Raw genomic sequence first — 23,830 nt, 5'->3', positions numbered from 1 at the left:
AGTATTTTTAATCTCATTTATTGTGTTTTTCATCATTGCTTGGTTCCTCTTTAGTTCTTCTACGTCCTTGTTAAATGTTTCTTGCATTTTGTCTATTCTATTTCCAAGATTTTGGATCATCCTTACTATCATTATTCTGAATTCTTTTTCAGGTAGACTACCTATTTCCTCTTCATTTGTTAAGTCTAGTGTATTTTGACCTTGCTCCTTCATCTGCTGTGTGTTTTTCTGTTGTCTCATTTTGCTTATCTTACTGTGTTTGGGGTCTCCTTATCACAGGTTGCAGGTTCGTAGTTCCAGTTGTTTTTGGTATCTGTCCCCAGTGGCTAAGGTTGGTTCAGTGGGTTGTGTAGGCTTCCTGGTGGAGGGAACTAGTGCCTGAGCTCTGGTGGATGAGGCTGGATCTTGTCTTTCTGGTGGGCACGTCCACGTCTGGTGGTGTATTTTGGGGTGTCTGTGGCCTTATTATGATTTTAGGCAGCCTCTCTGCTAATGGATGGGGCTGTGTTCCTGTCTTGCTAGTTGTTTGGCATAGGGTGTTCAGCACTGTAGCTTGCTGGTCATTGAGTGATGCTGGGTCTTGATGTTGAGATGGAGATCTCTGAGAGATTTTTGCCGTTTGGTATTACGTGGAGCTGGGAGGTCTCTTGTGGACCAGTGTCCTGAAGTTGGCTCTCCCACCTCCGAGGTACGGCCCTGATGCCTGGCTGAAGCACCAAGAGCCTTTCGTCCACACGGCTCAGAGTAAAAGGGAGAAAAAATAGAAAGAAAGAAAGAAAGAAAGAGGCTATAATATAGTGAAGTAAAATAAAGCTATTATAAAGCAAAGCTATACAGACAAAATCTCCCCCAGAAGCATATACATATACACTCACAAAAAAAAAGGAAAAGGGGAAAAATTAATATATCCTGCTCCCAAAGTCCACCTCCTGAATTTGGGATGATTCGTTGTCTATTCAGGTATTCAACAGATGCAGGCACATCAAGTTGTTTGTGGAGTTTTAATCCGCTGCTTCTGAGGCTGCTGGGACAGATTTCCCCTCCTCGTCTCTGTTCGCACAGCTCCTGGGGATCAGCTTTGGATTTGGACCCGCCTCTGCGTGTAGGTCGCCTGAGGGCGTCTGTTCCCCGCCCAGACAGGACGGGGTTAAAGGAGCAGCTGCTTCGGGGACTCTGGCTCACCCAGGCCGCGGGGAGGGAGGGGTACAGAGGAGGCGGGGCGAGCCTGCGGCGTCAGAGGCCGGCGTGTCGTTGCAGCAGCCTGAGGCGCGCAGTGAGTTCTCCCGGGGAAGTTGTCCCTGGATCACGGGACGCTGGCAGTGGCGGGCTGCACGGGCTCCCGGGAGGGGCGGTGTGGAGAGTGACCTGTGCTCGCACACAGGCTTTTTGGAGGCGGCAGCAGCAGCCCCAGCGTCTCACGCCCGTCTCTGGGGTCCGCGCTGATAGCCGCGGCTCGCGCCAGTCTCTGGAGTTCGTTTAGGCGGCGCTCTGAATCCCCTCTCCTTGCGCGCCGCGAAACAAAGAGGCAAGAAAGAGTCTCTTGCCTCTTCGGCAGCTGCAGAATTTTTCCCGGACTCCCTCCCGGCTAGCTGTGGTGCACTAACCCCTTCAGGCTGTGTTCACGCCGCCAACCCCAGTCCTCTCCCTGCGATCCGACCGAAGCCCGAGCCTCAGCTCCCAGCCCCGCCCGCCCCGGCGGCTGAGCAGACAAGCCTCTCGGGCTGGTGAGTGCTGGTCAGCGCCGAGCCTCCGTGCGGGAAGTGCGGGAATCTCTCCGCTTTGCCCTCCACACCCCTGTGGCTGCGCTCTCCTCCGTGGCTCCGAAGCTTCCCCCCTCTGCCACCCGCAGTCTCTGCCCGCGAAGGGGCTCCTAGTGCGTGGAAATCTTTCCTCCTTCACAGCTCCCTCCCACTGGTGCAGGTGCCGTCCCTATTCTTTTGTCTCTGTTATTTCTTTTTTCTTTTGCCCTACCCAAGTACGGGGGGAGTTTCTTGCCTTTTGGGAGGTCTGACGTTTTCTGCCAGCGTTCAGTGGGTGTTCTGTAGGAGCAGTTCCACGTGTAGATGTATTTCTACTGTATCTGTGGGAAGGAAGGTGATCTCCGCGTCTTACTCTTCCGCCATCTTCTCTCCTCTCCAAGAATGTATTCTAATAATTAAAATATGGCTACTATTTTGGAAGCCAAAAATAGAATATTTCTTAACAATATGCCAAAGAAGAAAAAGTGTATTATCGTCTCAGTATATACTTAAAAGTTACTTGGTAAAATTAATTTTTTATTCCTGCTTTTAGTAAGCCAAAAGAGAAAATACTTCTTAATAGAATAAAGAACATCTAGATGAGAAATACTTAATAGTGATAAAATAGAATAATTTCTGTTTAGATCAGAATTATACAGAGGTGGCTATAAAACTTGTATTGCCCTGGAAGTTCTAGCCAATACAATAACATAAGAAAAAATGGTACAAATATGGGAGAACACATAAACCTTATGATTATATTCATTGTAATTGTTCACCCATAAAACCCATAAAAATCAATTGAAAAAATAAAGAATTGAGAGTTCAATAATGTACAAAACTCAATCACTATAGGGACTTCCTTGGCGGTCCAGTGGTTAAGACTCCGCTTTTCCAATGCAGAGGACGTGGGAACTAAGATCCCACATGCCGTGTGGTGTGGCCCCCCCCCAAAAAAACCAAAAAACTCAATTACTATAAATCTTGATACCAACATTACCTATTTGAAAGATAAAGTGGGGAGGGGGAAACTCATTTGTAATAGCGATGAAAAAACTCAGAAATTTCTAATAATAAACATAGAAATTTATGAACCTTTCTGCAAATGTTTCCTAGCTAAGATGATTAATTGAGAACTTGTATTTATCTCTTCTATTTCCTGAGACACCAGTAAGATGAGAGTAAATTAATGTTTTTAAAGGTGTAAATCCACAAGAATAAATGGGAGAAGAGTCATCAATATACCTGAGATTTATATACATTTTTGGAAAATGGAAAATGAATGGAGGGTTAGTAGCTTACTAGACAGGACAGAGGAAGCTACCACATAGAAAGCACTGAGAAGGGTATTCAAATGAAAAGAGATTGATGTCACAGAACTTTGTAAAAGTTTGGGAATTGGAAGCAACATGAACAATAAAGAATGGTGATATGAGGTAGAACTAAAAATAGTATGAGGTGGACATTTGAAGTAAGAATCAAAAAACCCAGTACTCCTGCCACAGTGCCATATATGGAATATTAGTCCCAGACAAAAGACTGGAGATGAATTCTCTGGAGAAATTCAACAGAGAAGAGAAGACTCAGGAATGTCATGTACTTTGGAAGATTAGATGAGCGCTGAAAATGGGATGAATTCAAAGTATACAAATGGAAAAGGTCGACCTCCTTCCCTGTCCCAGAAGTAGACCACATCTCCCTCCCAGAATACTGAAAGATTCTTCTCTGAAGAAGCTTAATAGTCCCAGAAAAAAGGCCTCCAAATACTGACATGAAGTGACACATCCACTTTAGAGAACAGTCTGGCAGTTCCTTAAAAGGTTAAACATAGAATTTGCAATCCCACCCTTAGGTATCGACCCAAGAGAAATGAAAACATGTTTACTAAAAACACATACATGACTGTTGATAGCAGCACTGTTCACAATAGCCAAAAGATAGAAACAATCCAGTGTCTATCATGTGATGAAAGATAAATTAAATGTGGTATATCCATACTGTGGCATATTATTTGGCAACAAAAAGGAATGTAATAGGGAGTGACTGCTAATGGGTAGTTTCACGGGAGGGGGAGGGGGGAGATGAAATGTTCTCAAATTAAATTATGATAGTTGCACAACTCTGTTAAACTAAAAACCACTGAGCTGAATGCTTTAAATAGGTGTACTTTTCTGTTTGTATATTTTACCTCAATAAAACAGTTTAAAGTTTATAAAGAAGCAATCAGCCACATCGAATGCTGGCGAGACATTATGTAAAACAAGGACTACAAAATGTCCATTGGATTTAGCAGCATGGAAGTCACTGGTGAAATTTGATGAGTTCAATTTTAGTTTAGAAGATGAAAGCCAGGTTGGAAAAAATTGAGAAATGGTGTGGTTATGGAAATGAAAGAATGTCTTAAGTGCTCTTAGTTATCTAGTAAACAGGAAAAGATTGAAGGTTCTAGAGTGGATAGTCAATACTAAAAGGTTCCTAAGAAGCACAAATGGAGTGATTAGCCTTGTCTAAGAGAAAGATCACTTCCTTCAGTGTAAAAGGAGGAAATGATAGGTGCTGAAAGACTTGTGACAAAGTGACAACAACTTCTCATTAATGATCTCCTTTCTCTGATGTGGGAAGCAAGGCCATCTGTTTAGCATAAATTGAGAGAAGGGGAAATGAAGAGAGCAGAACAGCTGATTAGAGAAATACAGTAGCTCTGTCAGAAAATGTTTAGCACCCATTTAAGGTTAGTGACTAGGAATCTATATTGGATCTGCTCTTTGTTTCTTTCTTGTTTCTTTGATTTTGTTTTATTTACACTAAGTTTCCCAACTATAATTCACAGAAAAGGCAGACATTTGAATTCATGCAGTATTATGATTTTGCCAGATTTAGGGGAGGGGACAAATATACAGGGGACATGTTTTTAAGAGCTTTGTTAAACGAGTGTTTGGAATGCTGGACCATGAAATTCAAGTTCAATAACAAGTAAAGGGTTGAGAAGAAAGTAAGCTATTAATGGTCCCACCAGGACAGAGATTTGAGCTATCTTGTTCACCACTTTACTCCCAGTTCTTAGAGCAATGATTGTTTGAATTAATGGTTCGTTGAGACCAATGGGCAGAGATAGTGGGAATAGTTGAAAAAACAAGCTTGAGGGTAATATGGGGGCATCAGGAAGTAGTGGGTGTTTGAGTTACTGAATTCAGAAGAGATGCTGTTTTAATTGGTCACAGGTTCCTGGATATAAAAAGAAAGCCTTACTGAGAAAGTATTTGACCTGAGAGGTCAAAGAACTAAGTCAGAGTGTTGGTTGAGTGTCATTCATGTAATGTTGACATTAGCAGGGATGATGGTAACAGTTGAAGGAGACGACTGAATCAAGTGTTATCATCAGTGATTGAGAGTGAATGGGTAAATAGATGTTACAGATGAAGAGAGGTTGAAGGTGGTAGAGCAGATGACAGAATCCTCAGAGCACTGGGAGTTTAATGAGAGACAGGGAGAATAATGATCAAAAAGCAAAAATAGAAGCAATGATGATCCAAATACTACCTCTTGGCCCTGAAATATATAGGGTATATTGAGTATTAACAATTCTCACTGAGAAGGATGTAAGGGAAACATTGACCTCAGGAAAGAGCGAAGTTTCAGTTAAAATGGGAGATAGAGGTAGTACTCTAAGAAGAGCACAAAATACAGCTGAACACTGGGGGCATGGGAAGGGTTGGGGAAAAAAGAGAGTAAAACTATAGAACGTAATAGGGATAGCAGTACTTTGCTAATTTATGATGAATTGGGGTAGAGAATACCCTTTGGACATTGACTGATTGAAAAAAGGAAAGAGAGACATAGCTGATTTAGTCTCAAAAGACCTTGGACCTAACCTAAGTGCTCTTCAATAGCGGATTGGTTAACTAAATTAAGAGTGCTTCCAGGAGACAAAGTAATCTGAAATCATTAAAAATAATGTTATAAAAAATTGATATGGAAAAAATATCCCCAATATATTAAGTGAAAAAGTAGTTTACACAATCCATATGTATATTATCCTTTTTTATAAAAGGAGAACAAGAAGAATAATTGGATGAGTAATACTTTCATACTGTTTGAAATATATTGTAATTTTTAAAAAGACTAGCTGTCCAAAGGTCTAAAAAGCTGCCTATGGAGGAAGGTGCTAAAACTTGAACCATAGAACCATTCATTTTTTCAACAAATATTTAGCTCCTACCTTGGGTCAGATACCATTCTTGGCACTGGAGATAATAACATAAACAAAATAATGACCCTACTCTTGTAACTGTTGAAAGAGAAAAGCAAATAAGCAAGATCTGAGAGAAGAGCGTCCTAAGCAGAGGATTCAACACACGCACAGGCCCAGAGGTAGGAATCAAGCATACCAGCAGGTTTTTGGCAACCCTGAGCAGCTGCGTTGATGGAGAGGAGTGGGATTTAGAGAAAAAAAAAAATAATAGTTCTGTTTTAGATAGTTTGAGATGCCTATCACACATCCAAGTGGAGATATCAGGCAACAGTTGGGTGTATGAGTCTGGAGCTCAAGAGCGAGGTTGATGTTAGAGCTATACGTTTAGGAGTCATTAACATATTGCTGTTATTAAAAGTCATGAGAATGAATGGAATTACCTAAGACGCGAGAACTAAAGATTAAGCCCTGGGACATTCCATCATTTAAAAGGTAAGAGAAGAGGAGGGTAATCGGGAGAGGTCTACTGAAATCACCAAAGATGAAAAAAGAGAGTGGGAAGGGAAAGCTCCTGCATCATGTTTAGCTTTTCATCCAGTGCAGCTTATGCACTGGACCTTGAAATTGTTTCATTTCAAGGTCTTGCCTGGGACTTAAGGGCAGGGTCAGCTACATAACTTACAAGACCAGTGCAAAATGAAAATCCCTTGTTCAAAAGGTAGGATGAAAAATGCAGTTAAAGGAACTAAACTACAAAGCATTTTCCTTTAAGAAGAAATTCATAAAATAACAGGTGATACATGAGTAATATAAACCCACAGATAGCAAAAAAATATTTTTGATGTTATAATTTTATATAATATAATAAATAATAGTACTTTATTAATGTGATAACTTGGTTGAGCATAAGATTTTTCTGGTTCATGTTTTTTCAAATTCATTTATTAGATCATCAAAGTTTATACTTTTAGCAACTTTATTTTAAGTGATATACTTAAAAGCAGATTAACTGCTCTTGGCAAATGAAAGATCACACATAAATTTTGGTAATTTTTAATTTTGAGAAAGATCTTTCTGCTGATGCAACTGACACTGGAACTGTTAAGGATATTTTATAAGCTGTGACATTCGGATAGATTTCTGATAAATTATTTCAAAATATAAATAGTATATTTTGTATATTATACAAATATAAATAGTATATTTTAGTATATCTAGAACTGATGGTTCTTATGGAACAATTTTTTTAAAAGATTTAACTCTTCATACACATAGTTTCGTGTATGTATATAAATTTAAAGTTGTACAATGCCATTTTAATGTTTTCTCTGGCATTTTCTGTAACTTGTAGAGGTCATGTGAGAAACCGAAAGTCACCTAATGGTTTGTAGGTAATTCAAAATGCCTATTATGCTTTCTATTACTGCATCTTAAATTACAAAGAAAAAACTAATTTTAAAACTGTATTCCTCATTAATTGGTTCATTTGAAGCTGCATATAAAAACAATGTTCTTTTCCATCAAATGCAATAATCTTTATATTTAATTTCTGTTTCTCAGCCTGTGGATATTTGCTTTGCAATGTTGCAGCAGTTTTTAAAACCAGAGATTCTAAACTCTTTGAAGATTTCTGATATCTCTTTGATATGCTATATTACAATGTCCATGCGTATGCTTTTATTTTGTAATAATTTTCCTGACTTTTATTGCCTAAACACTAGCAGTTCTTATCCCAGTGCTCAGGCCAGAGAGCTAATATTTTTGCCTCGGGGATGAGCTCTGGGAAGATAGGCAAGCCAGCCTCCCACGACTGCCACCACCACTGCTGCTTCTGCCACCATCACCATCACTAATCTGGAGCCCTGCACCACCCCAGACTGCTTCTGGCATGAATGTGCATACCAAGCAGGCAGCCAACTGTTTGGCATACACACTGTGCTGTGGGCCAGAACCCACATATACATGCCTGGCATATCTCCTCTGTTCACACACATGCTCCCTTGTCCCATCAGATTTTATTGGGTTGGCCAAAAAGTGCCTTTGGTTTTTAAGTAAAGATAAAAGACACATTTTTCATTTTCACCAAGACCTTTATTGAACAACGTATTCACCCTTTTGTTCCATTACCTTCTGCCATTTTTCAGGCAGCTTCATAATTCCATCTTCCCAAAACTTTTTATCTTTTTGAGCATAGAACTCTTCCAGATGCCTCTTACAGTCTTCCAGGGAATTGAAATTTTTTCCATTACGACAGATGAATCAGAACTTCCCAGCCAAGCTGTAACAGTTTTTGCCTGGTCTTCAAAGAAACATGCAGTCTTGCGTTATCCTGATGGAAGATTATGCATCTTCTGTTGACTAATTCCGGACACTTTTTGTCGAGTGCTGCTTTCAGTTGGTCTAAGTGGGAGCAGTACTTGTTGGAATCAATTGTTTGGATTTCCTGAAGGAGCTCGTAATAGAGGACTCCCTTCCAATCCCACCATGTACACAACATCACCTTCTTTGGGTGAAAACCAGTCTTTGGTGTGCTTGGTGGTGGTTCATTTCGCTTGAGTACTTATCACATGTTAATTTATACCAACTCATTAATTTAATCCTAACAGGATTTCTGTTGGTCCCTTATGCATGACAAACTGAACTGAGAGACTGAATAACTTTCCCTAAGTCACAGAGCTTGCACATGGTAGAGCAGAGATTTCAGCCAAGTCTGTCTGGCTGCAAAGAATTTGAGAGGCAGCATAGTGCCCTGTGTACAAGGGCTGGAAGCAAATGACCTGAGTTCAAATCCTGACCCTGCCGTGTAGTGTCTTCTTGCTAGACGAGTTACTTCTGAGCCTTGCTTTCTTCGTGTATATAATGGGGATCAGAGTACTACAGGACCTACCTCATAGGGTTATGTAGAGGGTTAAATGAAAGTGAGATACGTGTAAAGCATTGAGAACAGTGCCTGATGCTTTAGTAAGCCTGCGGTAAATGTTGCTACTAATATTGTTATTGTTATCATGATTACTTTGCCCACTCCACGGTCTGTCTTCACAGGTTAGAAAAGAAGGTTAATAGTCAGCAGAAAAGAAGAGCTTAGAGACAGACAGACAGCAGAGCCTCTCTGGTGTTTACCTTCCCTAAAGTTCCCCTGGAAGGCCCTCCTGCGTATGATGTGATCTGTGATCTGATTCTTGCTCTGGGCAGCCCATCTCTGTGGGCTTTTTGGATTTTAATGGTTTACTGATCTGATCATTTTCTGTCTGGGTTGTATGTGTTACAGGTATGAGACATCTCTATTGGATTTGGTTCAATCTCTGAGCCCCAAGACTGCTTCCAAACCGCGGCCCCATCGCTCCAGAGAAGCTGGGTCATGGCATCACAGTACTTGCCTACTCAGTCGTCTAAAATCAACCCGGAACAAGACCGGGGCAGGCAGGACCCCGGAAGACCTGGAGGAGGATCAGATTCTGGAAGATATCTTTTTCATTTGACACTGAAGCACATGCTGCAAGATTTCCGTCAGAAATGAGTGGGTGTTTTTATATATTGATCCAGGATTTTAAATTATTTGACTGCAACGTAATTGTGTCTCTCCTTTCACAGGGAGGGACCTATCTCACTAGCATCCTGTTACGTGTTGAATATAGAAATCATTCTAACAACCCAGGGTGTTTCTGATCAGACCAATCAGTAGATAACACATTAAGGACGGATGGGGGTGGAGGGCAGTAGCTTTTCTATGCCAAGCAGAGATTAGAACATTAACATAGGACACTTTCTGCGTGGCAGAGGCCTTTGCATACTCAGCCTCATTCAAGAGTGTTTCCTTCTCAATATTTTGCTGGAAAAGGTTGGCTCTCTTTTGTACACAAGGAAAACCTTTCCATTGAGAGATCCCTCTAGTTTAAACGTAGCCCCTTTGTAACATAAGCAATTTCAGAAAGATAGAACCTTTTACCTCTCCACCCTGTTTTCTTACCACCTACCTCTTTCTAAGTCAGTCAGTTAATTCTGAGGTTGGAGTTGGTGCCCCTCCTATCACGAGCAACACTGAGGGCCAATTGTGAGTCAGTCTCGGCAGTCATCAGCCTGGCCGCTGCCCATCCTATAACTAAAAGGGCTGAATAAGCTAGAGGGAGCCCCCCCCCCCCAACCCTTAGAAACCAGCATTAGATTACACAAGCGAGTACTGCCCTAGGGGAGGCACTGGCCTGAAATGCTTGTCCTACGGTCGGCCATTTCCCAGGATAAATAAGAGTACTCTCTCAGTATTGTTCCTTGCCCCAAGTGTCTGTTTTATTCACCCTGGTGAACTTCCCATCAGCTGCTACAGGCTGACAGACTTCCCCTGGCCTCCTCTCTCTCCCCATGTGGAGTCAAGGCCCCGATTGACCAGGCCTTGCACATGCTCTGCTCAAGGCCACTGTCTCATGGCCCCAAAGAACCACCTCCACTTGCCAGACAATGTTCCACCAGCCCACGCAGAGTCTCCCCCTTTCTCCCGCTGGGCCTCACAGAGAAAGTCTGTGGAGGAAGTACACTCGAAACGTACTCTCTCTGCTCTCCTGTTCGGCAGAGCTCTTGAGATGGGTCCCTCAGCTTACAGTGGGCTCTAGTGGCCTCTCAGGCTTATGGGCAGTATGATGAGCCTGGTAGAGCCAGTGAGTTTAAAGCTTTGTAGTCATTGGAAGCCAGGGGAAGATATGCATTACTGGATGACTTTATTTGGTGTGGAGCGTGTTGCTTTTTTCTCTCTCCCTTTCACCAGCCCCTGGCCTGAACTGAGACTAAGCCTGTCGGCCATTATTGGTAGCTAACGCCAGACCTGCAGGGCAGCTTGCACTTAGTGAGACTGCATGGCTTCCCTGAGGTCTTTATCTAAACGAGATTATTTCAGCCCACAAAAGCCTCCTGGAGCAACTTCCTTGTCTGGGTAAATCCAAACCTCATTGTCTCTTCAGACTGAGGCCCTGTCACCTCCGCCCAGCCTTCCTTCACTTGGGTCTTTTTGTTCTTTGGAGGAGAGAAGAATATAGCCTACCAATACCATATTCTTAATCTGAGGTTAAGAATATCAGGTCAGGACAAACCAGTTGTAGTCATTCAGTTGAAAGGTTGAAAATTATTGCAGGTTACAATTTCCTCTTAAAGTTCACCCCTAAGAAAGTAACTGAATCAGTTTCATCCCATTCCAGAAGCCTTTGGAAAATAGAGCTTTCTTTGGTGTGGCCAAAAACAGGGTGAAAACAAACGGAGAGCCCTTGACCATTTTCTCAGTTAAAGTTAGGTTTCTAGAGCTATCTTTTCCTTGCCCCGTGTGTCATGACCAGCTTAAGTACACCCAGCTCCCTCGGATCATCCCTAACCACACTTTCCTATTCTGGACAGCAGGGTCCTTACTGCTCTCTGGAGTAAGAGGATGCCAGAAAGACCAAGAAAAGGATTGTGATTTCTTCAAGAAGCTTGTTTGCCTTTAGAACAATCATAAACAGGACCTAAACTAAAGGCTTTGGGGGGTCACAAGCCACAAAATGGAGATTAATTGCTTCTTTACCTCTCCTGAATGAGCAATTTGGAAGAGCAAAGATGGATTTTCAACAGAGCATCAATCAACCTATTTTTCATATGCCACATTCCCCACCCCCGCCAGTTGCCTTTCTCTATCCTGTAGGCATTTCCTGGTCGTCAGGGCAATAGGATGTGAATTTGTGTCTCGTCTAACATCTTCATTATGAATTGAACAATATATGTTAACATTTTAATCTGTGTCTCACTTTGAGATCTATATACATGTATGAAAAGGTTGTTGTAGAGCCTCGAGGCTTTTGTAGAGCCTAGAGGCTTGACCTAATTGCAGACTAACCTACCAAGGGAGAGGGCCTGGCACTCAGGAATCTGCCTTTCCTCCCTGTTAAGCGCTCCCAACAGTGACTGCCTGTCATGCGCTTGCCCAGCCTCCAGCCATTTCCCCAAAGCAAGACTGGACACGTGTTGGCGATGCTGCAGGTAGTGTTACCACATTGCCCACCCTGCTTCCCACTGTTCTGGGAGAGAAAGACCAATCAGTGTTTACAAAACGGGGCAGGACAAACGCCCATGGAAGCTCCTTAAGTAGGGCCCAAAGTGCTTGATTCAGAAGACCAAAGTCAGTCAAGGAGAAGCTTTCTCTGACAGCCACCCTTCCAGGAGGCACATTTGTGTTTACAAACCTGACCTCCATGGGGGGACTTGTCCAGAGCACCCCGAATGTCACGGGGAGGGAGGGGCTCTCTCCTCCCCCAGAGCCGTTCCTTACACTTGGCACTGTTTTCAGCACCATTGTTCACATGAGAGATTCGCTGGTCAGAAACTCTGGGGAGGGGACAGGCCTAAAGGAGCAGAGCTGGACGAAGTCTGCCGTCATAGCCAATATCTCAGTGGCTATTTTCCCCATGTGGTTTTGATATTGAATTGTTCCTTGAACATCCCCCATCGGATAAGTGGAGTATAGCTTGAAAGCAAGAGAAGAGCCTCAGGTTATCAAAATGTTATTTCTCTTAGTATTTGTTAAAACAACAGGAACCTATGGTCAGTTGAAAGAAAGGAAGTAGTTTGCCACATCCTACAGGTTTTCCTGGCTGAGTCCGGTTCACTCCCATCACATGAACACCAAGCCTCCTCTAGGTTGTGTGGTCACTAGAATGGGAGGTTCCATCTGTGCACACCTCTGAGTCCCTTCTTTGTGCTTTTCCCCAAAACTGCTTAGCAAAGAAATGTCTCGGCACTTTGACACAGGAAAAATAGTTCTGCTTAGTTGGCTTTCGGTGCTGGGAGAACATAGGCGAGGGCTTGGATACCTGAAATGCCCAGTTCTGAGATCACCAAGACAGCCAGTTCTGTGGATTCAACCAAGACAGCCAGAGACCCTATCCTGCCCCTGCTCCCCCAGTCAGCCTGACACCTTCCCCTGAACCAGGAGGCTTTGCAGCTCCCCTCAGAGACAGAGGTGGCAAGGACAAAATCATCACTCAACTGGCTCCCAAGCTGAAAATGAGCTAAGTAATCATTGCCCCGATTGTAATAAGATAACCCTTGAATCTAGGAGCAAAGCTAGAGATGAGTAGGGTGAGGGTGACATCCTGGTCCTCAGAGGAAGAATAACCTGGCAGCTAGAGAGCCAGTTTCATAAATGAGTAAACAGCTACACAGTTCCTCAGAGTTTCTCAGAGCTGCTATTTGAAGTGGATTGTTCCTGAGCCCCTTGGGCTCCATTGTTCCATTTAGAACTGGGATTTCTACCCTCTCAGGCTTCAGCTCCATAGCTATTCTCCCTCCCATCCACCTCCACCACATGCACACTCAGAATTGAGTGAGCACCTAGAAAATGCTCAGGGCCTTTTCTACCTCCACTCCTCCCCCCCCCCCCCCCCATAATCCCATCACCTTCCAGAGTCACAGAATTCTGTGGCTGGATTAGACCTTAGAGCCCATAGAATCCATCACTTTCATTTTACAGATGAAGAAATTTCAGAGAAAGGTGAGCTCTCGCATCCTGTCAGTGGCCAGTCTGGCTGCCAAGCTGGTACCCTCCCCACTGCAGGGCATCACTACCTTGATCTGGTATTCCAAGATGAACATTTTTAAGAATCTCAACTAGGACTGAACATTCTACCACCATCTGTTAGAAGTGAGCTCTCACAAACCACTCGGGCCAAGGGGGGCAAAAAATGCAGCATGTCCATTCCTCAGGGGGGTTTTAGGTCAGTAACCCTCAAGTGCTACTGTCTGGAACTTCTTTCTGTTTGTGGAGGTGGAGGCCATGGGAAGGCTATCTCAAGAAATATCCCTGGGAAAAAGATAAATCTCTCCAGGTGGCATAATGGACATCACTGTCTTCTCTAAATAATAAAGGCTGTAGCCCTAGTTAAGACTTCTTCTGAAAAGACAGTGGCCAAAATGAGGGTGGGGCCCACCTTCAATTGGTAGGGGAGGTGGCTAGTAAAACCAGTAGGAATGACCTGTATCATATGTTGCCAATGGGGCGACCACTTTGACCATGACTTGCCAGAACCCAAGGCTTGTCTTCATCAGTTCTGTTGGCCAGTTGAGTGGCTCCCCTGGGCCCAGCATTGTGCTAGATGTTGTTGATCCCACTAAGGAAGAGGTTAACGGCACAAGCTGTGGAACTCAGTAGACCTTATACAAATCTCAGTTACACTGCTTCCTAGCTGAATAATCTTAGGCAATATATTAACCACACTAAACCTAAATTTCTTAATCTGTAAAATTGGGATGCTAATGCATACATCATAGGATGGTTGTAAGGGTGAAATTTAGTGAAATAATGTATGTGAAGGGCCTAGGAATAGTACCTGGCACATACAAAGTGTTCCACTAATGGTAGCTATCATTATTATCATTTATGTCTCAGTTAACTTACAGACTAGATAGAAGACAAAGCTTCGTACTTTAAATTTTTAACAATAATAAAACAAAAGCCATCACAGTATGTCTTCCAGCAACTGGTAGGAAGCTGTAAACACTATGGTTTCAGAGAGCAAATTGCTGGGCCGAGTTTACTTAGGATTTGTGGGAGAAGGAGGAATAAAAGGAGGGAGATTTGACCTAGGCTTTGGAAGAGTATCTAAGATGGATGGAGAGTGGGGAGGGACTTGGGGGGTGGGAAAGTGCAGAAGTTGAGTGTTCATTGGCAAAAAGCTCAAGATGTGTTTTGAAAGAATGGTGAGGAGATCACAGCTAGTAGGTGAGGTTCCAGAAGAGAAGTCATCGACCTACACTGAGAGAAATATGCTGGGCCCAAATTGTGAAGAATGTTAAATGTCAGGCAGTGGAGTTCCATCCTTCAAGCAACAAAATCCATAAACTATTTTGGAATTACTTGTTTAGAAATATCTACCTTGCAGTAGTGTCAGGCTCCATCAGCGGGGATGGGATAATGTTGGGAAGGAAACATCTACTGTATGCCTACTAAGTGTTGAGCAAGGTCCATAGATACCTTATTTCATTTAATCCACACAGCAACCCCAAAACATAGGTGGCAGTATCCCGCTGTTAGAGATAAGGAAACTGATCTTGGAGAGGTTAGGTGTTGGGCCTCAGCTGCTAAATGGCAGAGCTAGTAAGTGGCCTGGAGACTGGAGCTGTCTAGTTCCACAGCTGTGCTCTTTCTACTGTACAAGCCTTCCTCTAGCCTAAGCGGGTGGCACTTTAGGCAGAGACACCAATTGTTACGAAGCTATTGCCACAGGTCAGGTGAGGTGTTGAGAGATTGTCACCGCCATCCATAGGACTGGATAGAAGGGTGTAGAGTTGATACGCCGCTGCCATCAGGCTTGCTAATACCTCCTCCCAAGTGTGGACCTTGTGACGACCCACCCAAAGGAGAGTTAGGGGCTGCAGATCAGACAACCTAGGATCCACGTCACATGCCCGGGACTGAGTTGGAAAGAAAGACCTCGAATGCAGCACTTAGATCCGCCTTGCTTCAGTTGAGAATGTGCACCAAAAGTCAGATTGCCACTGGCTGAAAAGATAAATAATAGAGCATCGAGGAGGGAGTGATGAGCAGGGGATGCGGAAAGAAGTCAGAAGTTGCTCCAGTGGAGCTCCCTTCACGGACGCACTAGACAAGAGGGTTGATAAGGTGCTAAACCCCAGTAGTGTCGGAGATGCAAAAATCAGGGACTACTTTTAACAAACCAAGGGGAGAACAAAGCCATGGATAGGAAGAAATAGAGATGGGGAAAAAAATAACGTCACTGTAGGGTGATGACTTGGGAGAGACAGAATGAGCCAGGAAAGAAGGATGGAAACCCAGACCCTGTACCAGAAAGGGAGGAATAAATACAGAATATCAGGCATGTGAGTAGAGGCCGATGGGGGCCAGGAAAACATCAGAAACTCACAAAGCACTTACTGTGCACAAGACCCTGGGCTGGCCCTGTGTGTCTTATTCAATCCTTATGAGATGGGGCCTCTTTGCATACTTTAAAAAAAAAAATCATTTCATTATATGGGGTTTTTCTTGTGAACCTCAAATCCTTTATGGAATGAGGCTAGGCATACATCGATGCACACCTAAAATTTGAAGGTGATATCTTTGGCACCAATAATGAAAGACTTAACCAAGACTTAACCAAGGTCGTCTGCTAGACCATTCCAAATGAATGGAATTCAGACTCAGAAACGGGGATTTGGGAGGGTCATTTCTCACTTCCGCTCTCCTACCCTCAGCCTCCAAGTAGCACCAAGTCCTCCTACTTCTCAACCTGCCCACTGCTCTCTCGCTCTCTCTGCTGACGCTTCTCTAGTACAATAGTCTGTTCACTGGCCTTCCTGTCAGGTGGCCTGGATTCATCCTTCAGTATGTGGCTTCACCTCTCTCTGCCTCACTCTTATCTTTAAATGGAGATCATAGCAGAACCTACCTCACAGGGTTACCGTGAAGGTTAAATGAACTAATGTGTGACGAGTGCTCAGCAGAGAATAAATCAGCACTCAATATGGGTTACCTGTTATTACCATTCTCCAGAAAACGACCAGGGTCATCATTAGGTCACACCCCGGCTTAACGTGTTAGATCGTTTCCCATTGCCCGTAAGAGAGAGCTTGGACTTCTAAGCGCACTGCACAAGGCTCCACTGCAGTCTGGAGACCTCCAGCCCCTTTTTCCTGCTCTTTCTTTCTCTTGACTTCTGTCCTCCAACCACCATGAACTTCTCTTAGTTCCTGAAACCACTGTAATGTTCGTTTCCTGACTGTCTTATGAGCTCTTTTAGCCCTTTGTGCATCCTTTATCCCTTTGCGCATCCTTTATCCCTTTGCATACGGTAACATTTACTGTGCTAGGTTACCTATATATCTGATTCCTCCTTTAGACTATACAGTCAGACTAAGTTGTCAGTCTCATTTATCACTAACTCCCCAGAGCTTAGCATGGTTCCTGGCACATTGCAGGCTCTCAGTCATTGTTTATCAGACAGATGGATAGGTAAGGTGCATGGGAGGAAGGGAGGGAGGGAGGGAAGAAATGAAACAGAGCTGTGTTTCCAAAGTCCAGCACTCTTGACGCTATTGCAGGCTGCTTGCAGCTCCCTCACGAGGGAGAGAGGACCGTGCCGAGAGGCCTGGGGGAGAGTGGGGCTTGGGACGCCTCCCCTGCATCCCCACACTGACTAGGCTTTTCTTTCCGAAACAAATCTGAGATTTGTAACTTCCCTGCCTAAAATCCAAGGACTCGGCCGTGCTTTCGGGCAAGGAGCACACCCCTGAGAGGGACGTCCCAGGCTCTCGGCGCCTGGCCCACATTCCCGTCCTCCTCACCTCCCTCCCTTCGTTCTGCTCCCCTTGCACCTCACAGCCTTCGGGCATCTCCCGAAGGCGCACTGCTCTTTCCCGCGTGCGTGGCTTTTGCAGGCCCTTCCTTTGGGGTGAATCTTCCCAGAGCCGGCTCCGATGTCACAGCTGCCATGTTTTCCTCACCGCTCCCCTCCCCCCAGGCATCAGTATCAACTCTTCTCTCGGCCCCAACAATACCCTGTAGAGCCTTCTGTTACAGCCCACCTCAAACTGTGCTGTGCTGTTTTGTGCACTGTTTGTCCTCCCTATTAGAATGTTAATTGTCTAAATACAGCATATATTGACCTTGGAATCAACCCAGCCTTACCACTTGTGAGCTGTGTACATTTAAGCAAGTTACTCATACCCACTAAGCCTCAGATATAATAACTTAGAAAATTATTTGCAAAAATGGAGATGATATCCCTACCTTAGAAGTTTGGGGCCTGGCATGCTGACCTAGCCCTGGAAACTAGCCCAGAGGAAAGCCAGAATGATGAGGCCAAAGTGTCCATGAAGGTAGGGCAGGCAGGGTGACCAGTGGAGCCAGAGGAGGCTCTGAGAGGGGGCTCCTTGGAACAGGAGGGGCCCAGGAGGGAAGCGCAGGGCTGCGTTTGTGAGAAGTTGGAGAGGCGGCTGGCCAGAAGACCAGGCCCCTCTGAGGTCTGGACAGGGTGTGGCGCTGGCCTCTCCCGCCCCCTCCTGCGCAGCTGACGGCTGGCGGCCTTGGCGGGCGCCTCACTGGCACCAGCATGCAGACCACGGCCTGACGGCTGCGGGGATGCCCAAGGCCCACTGTCCTTCACCTGTGCAGCAGTTATAAACTCTGGTTTTCCCTCTCTTTGTCCCTCTTTTCCCCATACTTAAGCCACTTTAAGTTCTGCCGTGGGCTTGTCTGGTGCTGAGAGGAGGGGCTGCAAGAAGGGGAGTTTGCTCTCCTGCCTCTAGTGGCTGCCGGTTGAGACAGGATGAGCTTCAGCCCCAGTGGGTGGTGTGAAGTGATTTAAGCTTGCTGGATTTATATAACACTGAGGAATGGTAAACTGTGTAAATTTGTTATGTTTTCCAGGGACAGTTATTTATGGAGGGGCATTTTTAACTCAAGTGCAGGAGTGTTAAATCATTATAATAAATTCATGCTATTCAGACTTTCTTACATTGTAATAAATTTTTTCTAAGCATGAATGAGGAGATCCATGATTCCTCTAATATACCATTGTGTATTTCTTCTCAAAATGACACAGCTTACTATAGCAACTTGGAGAATAATAGAAGATTTACTGAGTTGGAGAAAAAAAGAAAGTTGAGTAGCAATGAGTCTGAGAAGGGACTTGAGAGCGTGACCCCCCAAGCAGAACTTCTCCCCGCCTCTCTGCTTGCTTCTCACCCGACAAGAAGGACAGCACATGCGGCCGCAGCCCGGGAGGGCCTGGCTAGGGGCACCTCCCCGAAATCTGCCGGCTGAGCCTTTGAACGGAGAAATGCAGCCAGGGACTCCAGCAGCCTTCTGTTCTGTTCTGTTCTGTCCTGTCCTGTCCAGGGGGAGGTGTTAGAGTGGGGCTCTATTAGAAATGAAAACTCTCTCTCCCCATGATGTGAAATCCCTTCCAAAAGCATCAGTCTGGCTAGAGAGCTGCCCTGCGTACAGCCCTCTCTCATCACCTGTCTCGCCTCCCTCCTCACCTGGATGCTTAGCTGGACCAGAGGATTCATAGTTTTCATCAGATTCTCAAAGGAATATGCAATCCAAAGAATTCAAGAATCACTGGTCTTCAGGAAACTCTGAAGCATCTTTGGACTGTCCACTAGGTACAAGGCAAAGTCCAGTGATGTGGTTCCTGGCCTCCAGCAGCACCCAGGAACTGTGTCGAGCTGCAATTAAAGTGCCCAGAAGTCGGTGCAGCCCCAGAGGCCTGAACGGCAGCCCCTAGGAGGGGGACTTCAATCAGAATTTCCTGGAAGATAAGATATTGTTGCTGGGCCAGGGCAGGAAGGAAGGAAGGAAGGTGCCCTAGACAGAGCAACACTGTGTCAAAGGCATGGAGACAGGGACCCCAAGATGAGTGAGCTCATTGCTAGGCCTAGAGTTTAAACTTGGAGAGCAGCAGGGCCCAGTGGAAAGAGAACTGTAGATTCCGTTACTCAGCAACAGTTTCCAGTTTACCTAGTGCTCCGTCAGAGGCTGAGGTTCAAGTCCTTGCTGTGCCACCGTAGCTGTGTGACATGTGCAGGTCCCTTCAGCAGTGCAAACTCAGTGCCTCTACCTGCAAAATGTAGGACAGCACACTTGTGCACAGCCGGCTCACAGACTACATGGGGATGCCGCGAAAGGATGCTCAGGCATCTGCTGAGTAAACAACTGCGAAGCACTTTATGCATATCGGGTGCTTTTGTCATTTATCTGAAGGCTGGCAAGGGGCAGCGCGGAGAACTGCGGATTCCATGACAGCCAGGCAAACCTAGGCCGGCCAGCCCCCCAACCCCATCTCGCTTACCCGCCACAGGTCACCACCTCATTGATGCTCCCAGCCCCCTCCTTGGTCTCCAGCAGGGCAGCCCACTGCACACCTGCCTGTTTCAGAATACTGTTTACCTCCGTCTCTCCCCTCAGCCTGGGCTGCCTTCCTGGGAGTCGGGACTGTGCTCTCATCACCTCATACCCTATGCAGCGTCCTGGCCACCTCTGCTTCAACAGCCCTGACTCTCCTCAGCCTTGAGGACCGTCTGGAGCAGGCAGAGTCAAGAGCTGTTCCAGAGCGGGGACCCTGGAGCTGTGGTCCGCCCGCCTCCATAAGGGTTGCCTGTGAGCGGCTCACAGCCCTTCCTTCTCCACCCCAGTCTCCACTCTCCACCTCTAGTATTTTCACATCTGTCCCATCTCTCTTCAGAACCGAAGATGATGTTGTTTTCTTGTTTTGCTAGTCAGGCTGCTCCTGGGGATGAGGGTGGGAATAGGCACCCCCAGGAGCCAGGACTGGCTAGTGTTTTCTCAGTGGTCTACAGGCAGGAACCACGGTGGGCCCATCAGGCAGCCCATGACACCTGCTGCTCATGTCCATGTCGGAGGATTTTTCCTTTCAGATCCCCAGGACGTTTCCAGGGGAAGAAGGGGCGGGAAGGGTGCTGGTCCCTGGAGCACCCAGTCCAAACGGCTGACAGCTCTCCCCAGGCTGACCCAGCTAATGCTCAAACTGGCCACATTTTTTTTTTCAAACATTTAATTTTGAAGTCAGACCTACAGAAAAGTTTTAGAAATAATACAAAGAACTCCTGTACACCCTTCACTCGTATTCCCCAGTGTTAACATTTTAACTCATTTGCTTTATCATTCACTCTTTCTCACACATATATAAACAAACACACATATTATTACTTTTCTTCTGAAATATTTGAGAGTAAATTGCAGACATAATACTCTTCTTTTTCCTAATAATTCGGCATGTATTTCCTAAAAACAAGGACATTCTCTTGCATACCCACAGTACCATGATTGAAATCAGGAAATGAACATTAATAAAGCACTAGTATCTAATCTACAGACCATATTTAAATTTTTCCAACTTTCCTTTTTAACTTTTTAATTTCCTTCCCTCAAATATCCTTTTCGACGAAAGAAGAATAAAATTTAGCCAGGATCTAATCTACGATCATAAATTGCATTAGTCGTCAAAATGGCTATTGTCAAAAAATCCACAAACGATAAATGCTGGAAAGGGTGTGGTGAGAAGGGAACCCTCCTACACTGTTGGTGGGAGTGTAAGTTGATACAGCCACTATGGAGAACTAAAAATAGAGCTACCATACGACCCTGTAATCCCACTCCTGGGCATATATCCAGAGAAAACCATAATTCAAGAGGGTACATGCACCCCAATGTTCATTGCAGCACTGTTTACAATAGCCAAGACATGGAAGCAACCTAAACGTCCATTGACAGAGGAATGAATAAAGAAGATGTGGTACATATATACAATGGAATATTACTCAGCCATAAAAAAAGAATGAAATAATGCCATTTGTAGCAACATGGATGGACCTAGAGATTGTCATACTGAGCGAAGTAAGTCAGAAAGAGAAAGAGAAATATCGTTATGATATCACTCATGCGGAATCTAAAACGAAATGACACAAATGAACATATTTACAAAACAGAAACGGACTCACAGACTTAGAGAATGAACTTACGGTTACCGGGGGGGAAGGGTGAAGGGAAGGGATAGTTGTAGGGAGTTTGGGATTGACATGTACACACTGCTATATTTAAAAAGAATAACCAACAAGGACCTACTGTATAGCACAAGGAACTCTGCTCAATGTTATGTGGCAGCTTGGATGGGAGGGGAGTCTGGGGGAGAATGGATACATGTATATGTATGGCTGAGTGGCTTTGCTATACACCTGAAACTATCACATTGTTAATCAACTATACTCCAATATAAAATAAAAACTTAAAAAAAAAAAGTTGTATTTAGTCATCATGTCTCTTTAGATGAGTACAAACCACTTATTTTGTAGGATGTTCCCCAATTTGGGTTTGTTTGTTTTCTTATGACCAAATTCAGCTATGCATTTTCAGCAAGAATAGGTAATGTTGTGTCCTTCTCAGTAATTATACCAGGAGGCCCATGATAGCTATTTCCTTCATTCCAGGTGATATTAACTTTGATCACCAGGTTAAAGTGATGTCTGCCCAGTTACTCCACTGTAAAATCACTACCTTTCCCTGTGTCATTTGTAAGTATCTTGTGTGTGTGTGTCAGGAGGGGGTTACTTGAGACTATGTAAATACCATGTCTCATCTACCTTTGAGCCGCGAGTTTCAGCAAGCATTGAGGACGTCTGGGCACATTCCATTTAAATCCTTAGTCCTCTGCTGTGTTCCCACTGCCCTCTGTGACCATCCCAGAGCTAGGAGACAGGTTGGAAAAGGAGACAATGCTTATCCTCAGGGCCTTCAGCTAGGAGGGAGCTACACACTCAGAGCAATGGAGAACAGTGTGAACAAGGGCCCAGTGAAGTGGTCCCTACTCTGAGGGCAACAGGAAGTCAGAAAATAGGTGCTCAGTTTGAGTTGGAGCCCCCCTGGAGCAGATGGGCCCTGAACTAAGGGCAGGAGAATTTGAATGGTCAGAAACTTGGAAAAACAGGAGAATCTGTGTCCTAAGCCATCTTTGAGGGCCCCAATAGGACCCTCATCCCAGGAGGACCCTTGTCATCCCAGGAGCTCCCCGGGTACTGAGAAGACCAGGCTTTCTTCTGATTTCTGGTCAGAGTTTGGGCAAGATAGGGCAGAGGGGCCTTGCCAAGAGGGTGCAGGCGCTGGGTGCTTCAGAAGGGGCTCGCGAGAGGCAGTCTCCCCACTCTGCACCTCTTCTCGTTCATTCAGCAAACATCATCGGGCATCGACTCTGTGCCGGGCACTGAGTTCGGTGCTAAAAGTACAAAATGCTCTCAGGTAGTTCTTGATTAAAGAGGATGCCTCAAAGCCCAGAGGCCTCTTCAGCTCACCCTGCACTAGGGACAAGGTAGCAAGTGTCACCTGCCCAGTCGAGAGTGGAATAGAGTGGTGGGTAAAACACTGCTCATCCAGGTGCTGAGTTCCCTCATCCAGGTGACTCTCATCTCGAGAGCTTGACTGAGGGCATTCGGGGCACCCCTCCTCTGCCCTCCCTCTTCTCCCTCCTGGCACTTAGCAGAGAGCTCTGGGCACATGGGAGCTGCGCCGAATCCTTGAGACCCAGGACACCTCACTTTGCAGAGGGGGAAACTGAGGCACAGAGGTCTGAGGCTTTCCAGGCCAGTCCCGACTCCACTCTCCTGTCCTGTAGTTAGGCTGTGCGTCTTTGAGGCTTGGAAATACAGTCAGTAAGAGGCTTCCAAGTGAAGAGTCCTTACACTTGTGCCTTGGAAAGGTAGCCCACTCCAAAGTAATACAGTGATTACAAGCATGGAACCTCCTATCGGGGACCAGGGCTCAAACCCCCGCTCTGCCAAACCACGTGACTTCCAGTACATCACTAAGCCCGCCTGTAAAACAGGGTCAAGGCTTCTCTTTTTTTTTTCTTTTTTAAACATCTTTATTGGAGTATAATTGCTTTACAATGGTGTGTTAGTTTCTGCTTTATAACAAAGTGAATCAGCTATACATATACATATATCCCCATATCTCCTCCCTCTTGCGTCTCCCTCCCTCCCACCCTCCCTATCTCACCCCTCTAGGTGGTCACAAAGCACCGAATTGATCTCCCTGTGATATGCAGCTGCTTCCCACTAGCTATCTATTTTACATTGGGTAGTATATATATGTTCATGCCACTCTCTCACTTTGTCCCAGCTTACCCGTCCCCCTCATCGTGTCCTCAAGTCGATTCTCTAGTAGGTCTGTGTCTTTATTCCCGTCCTGCCCCTAGGTTCTTCATGACCTTTTTTTTTTTTTTAGATTCCATGTATATGTGTTAGCATACGGTATTTTTTTTCTCTTTCTGACTTACTTCACTATGTATAACAGGCTCTAGGTCCATCCACCTCACTACAAATAACTCAATTTCGTTTCTTTTTATGGCTGAGTAATATT

The 23,830-nt window shown here is 44.9% G+C and overlaps 1 protein-coding gene across 17 annotated transcripts in view; it reads left to right on the top strand.

Annotated features, from left to right (window-relative positions):
- The window catches only part of KIAA1328, a 382,354-nt gene extending 358,899 nt beyond the window's left edge, over positions 1–23,455 (top strand). For 16 of the 17 annotated variants that reach the window (XM_082354286.1, XM_082354294.1, XM_082354302.1 and 13 more), the window contains one exon: positions 9,200–14,373. In XM_082354286.1, coding sequence (XP_082210412.1) covers positions 9,200–9,410 — 211 coding nt within the window. In that variant the 3' untranslated portion in view covers positions 9,411–14,373. Of the gene's footprint in view, positions 1–9,199; positions 14,374–18,500 lie in introns of those variants that run through there. The other variant, XM_082354295.1, reaches the window with a different exon arrangement.
- The last annotated feature ends 375 nt before the right edge of the window (positions 23,456–23,830 follow it).

Source organism: Balaenoptera borealis, assembly GCF_965194805.1.
Source record: "Balaenoptera borealis genome assembly, chromosome: 14".
Classification (NCBI taxonomy): domain Eukaryota; kingdom Metazoa; phylum Chordata; class Mammalia; order Artiodactyla; family Balaenopteridae; genus Balaenoptera; species Balaenoptera borealis.
This window is presented reverse-complemented; position numbering and strand designations above follow the sequence as displayed.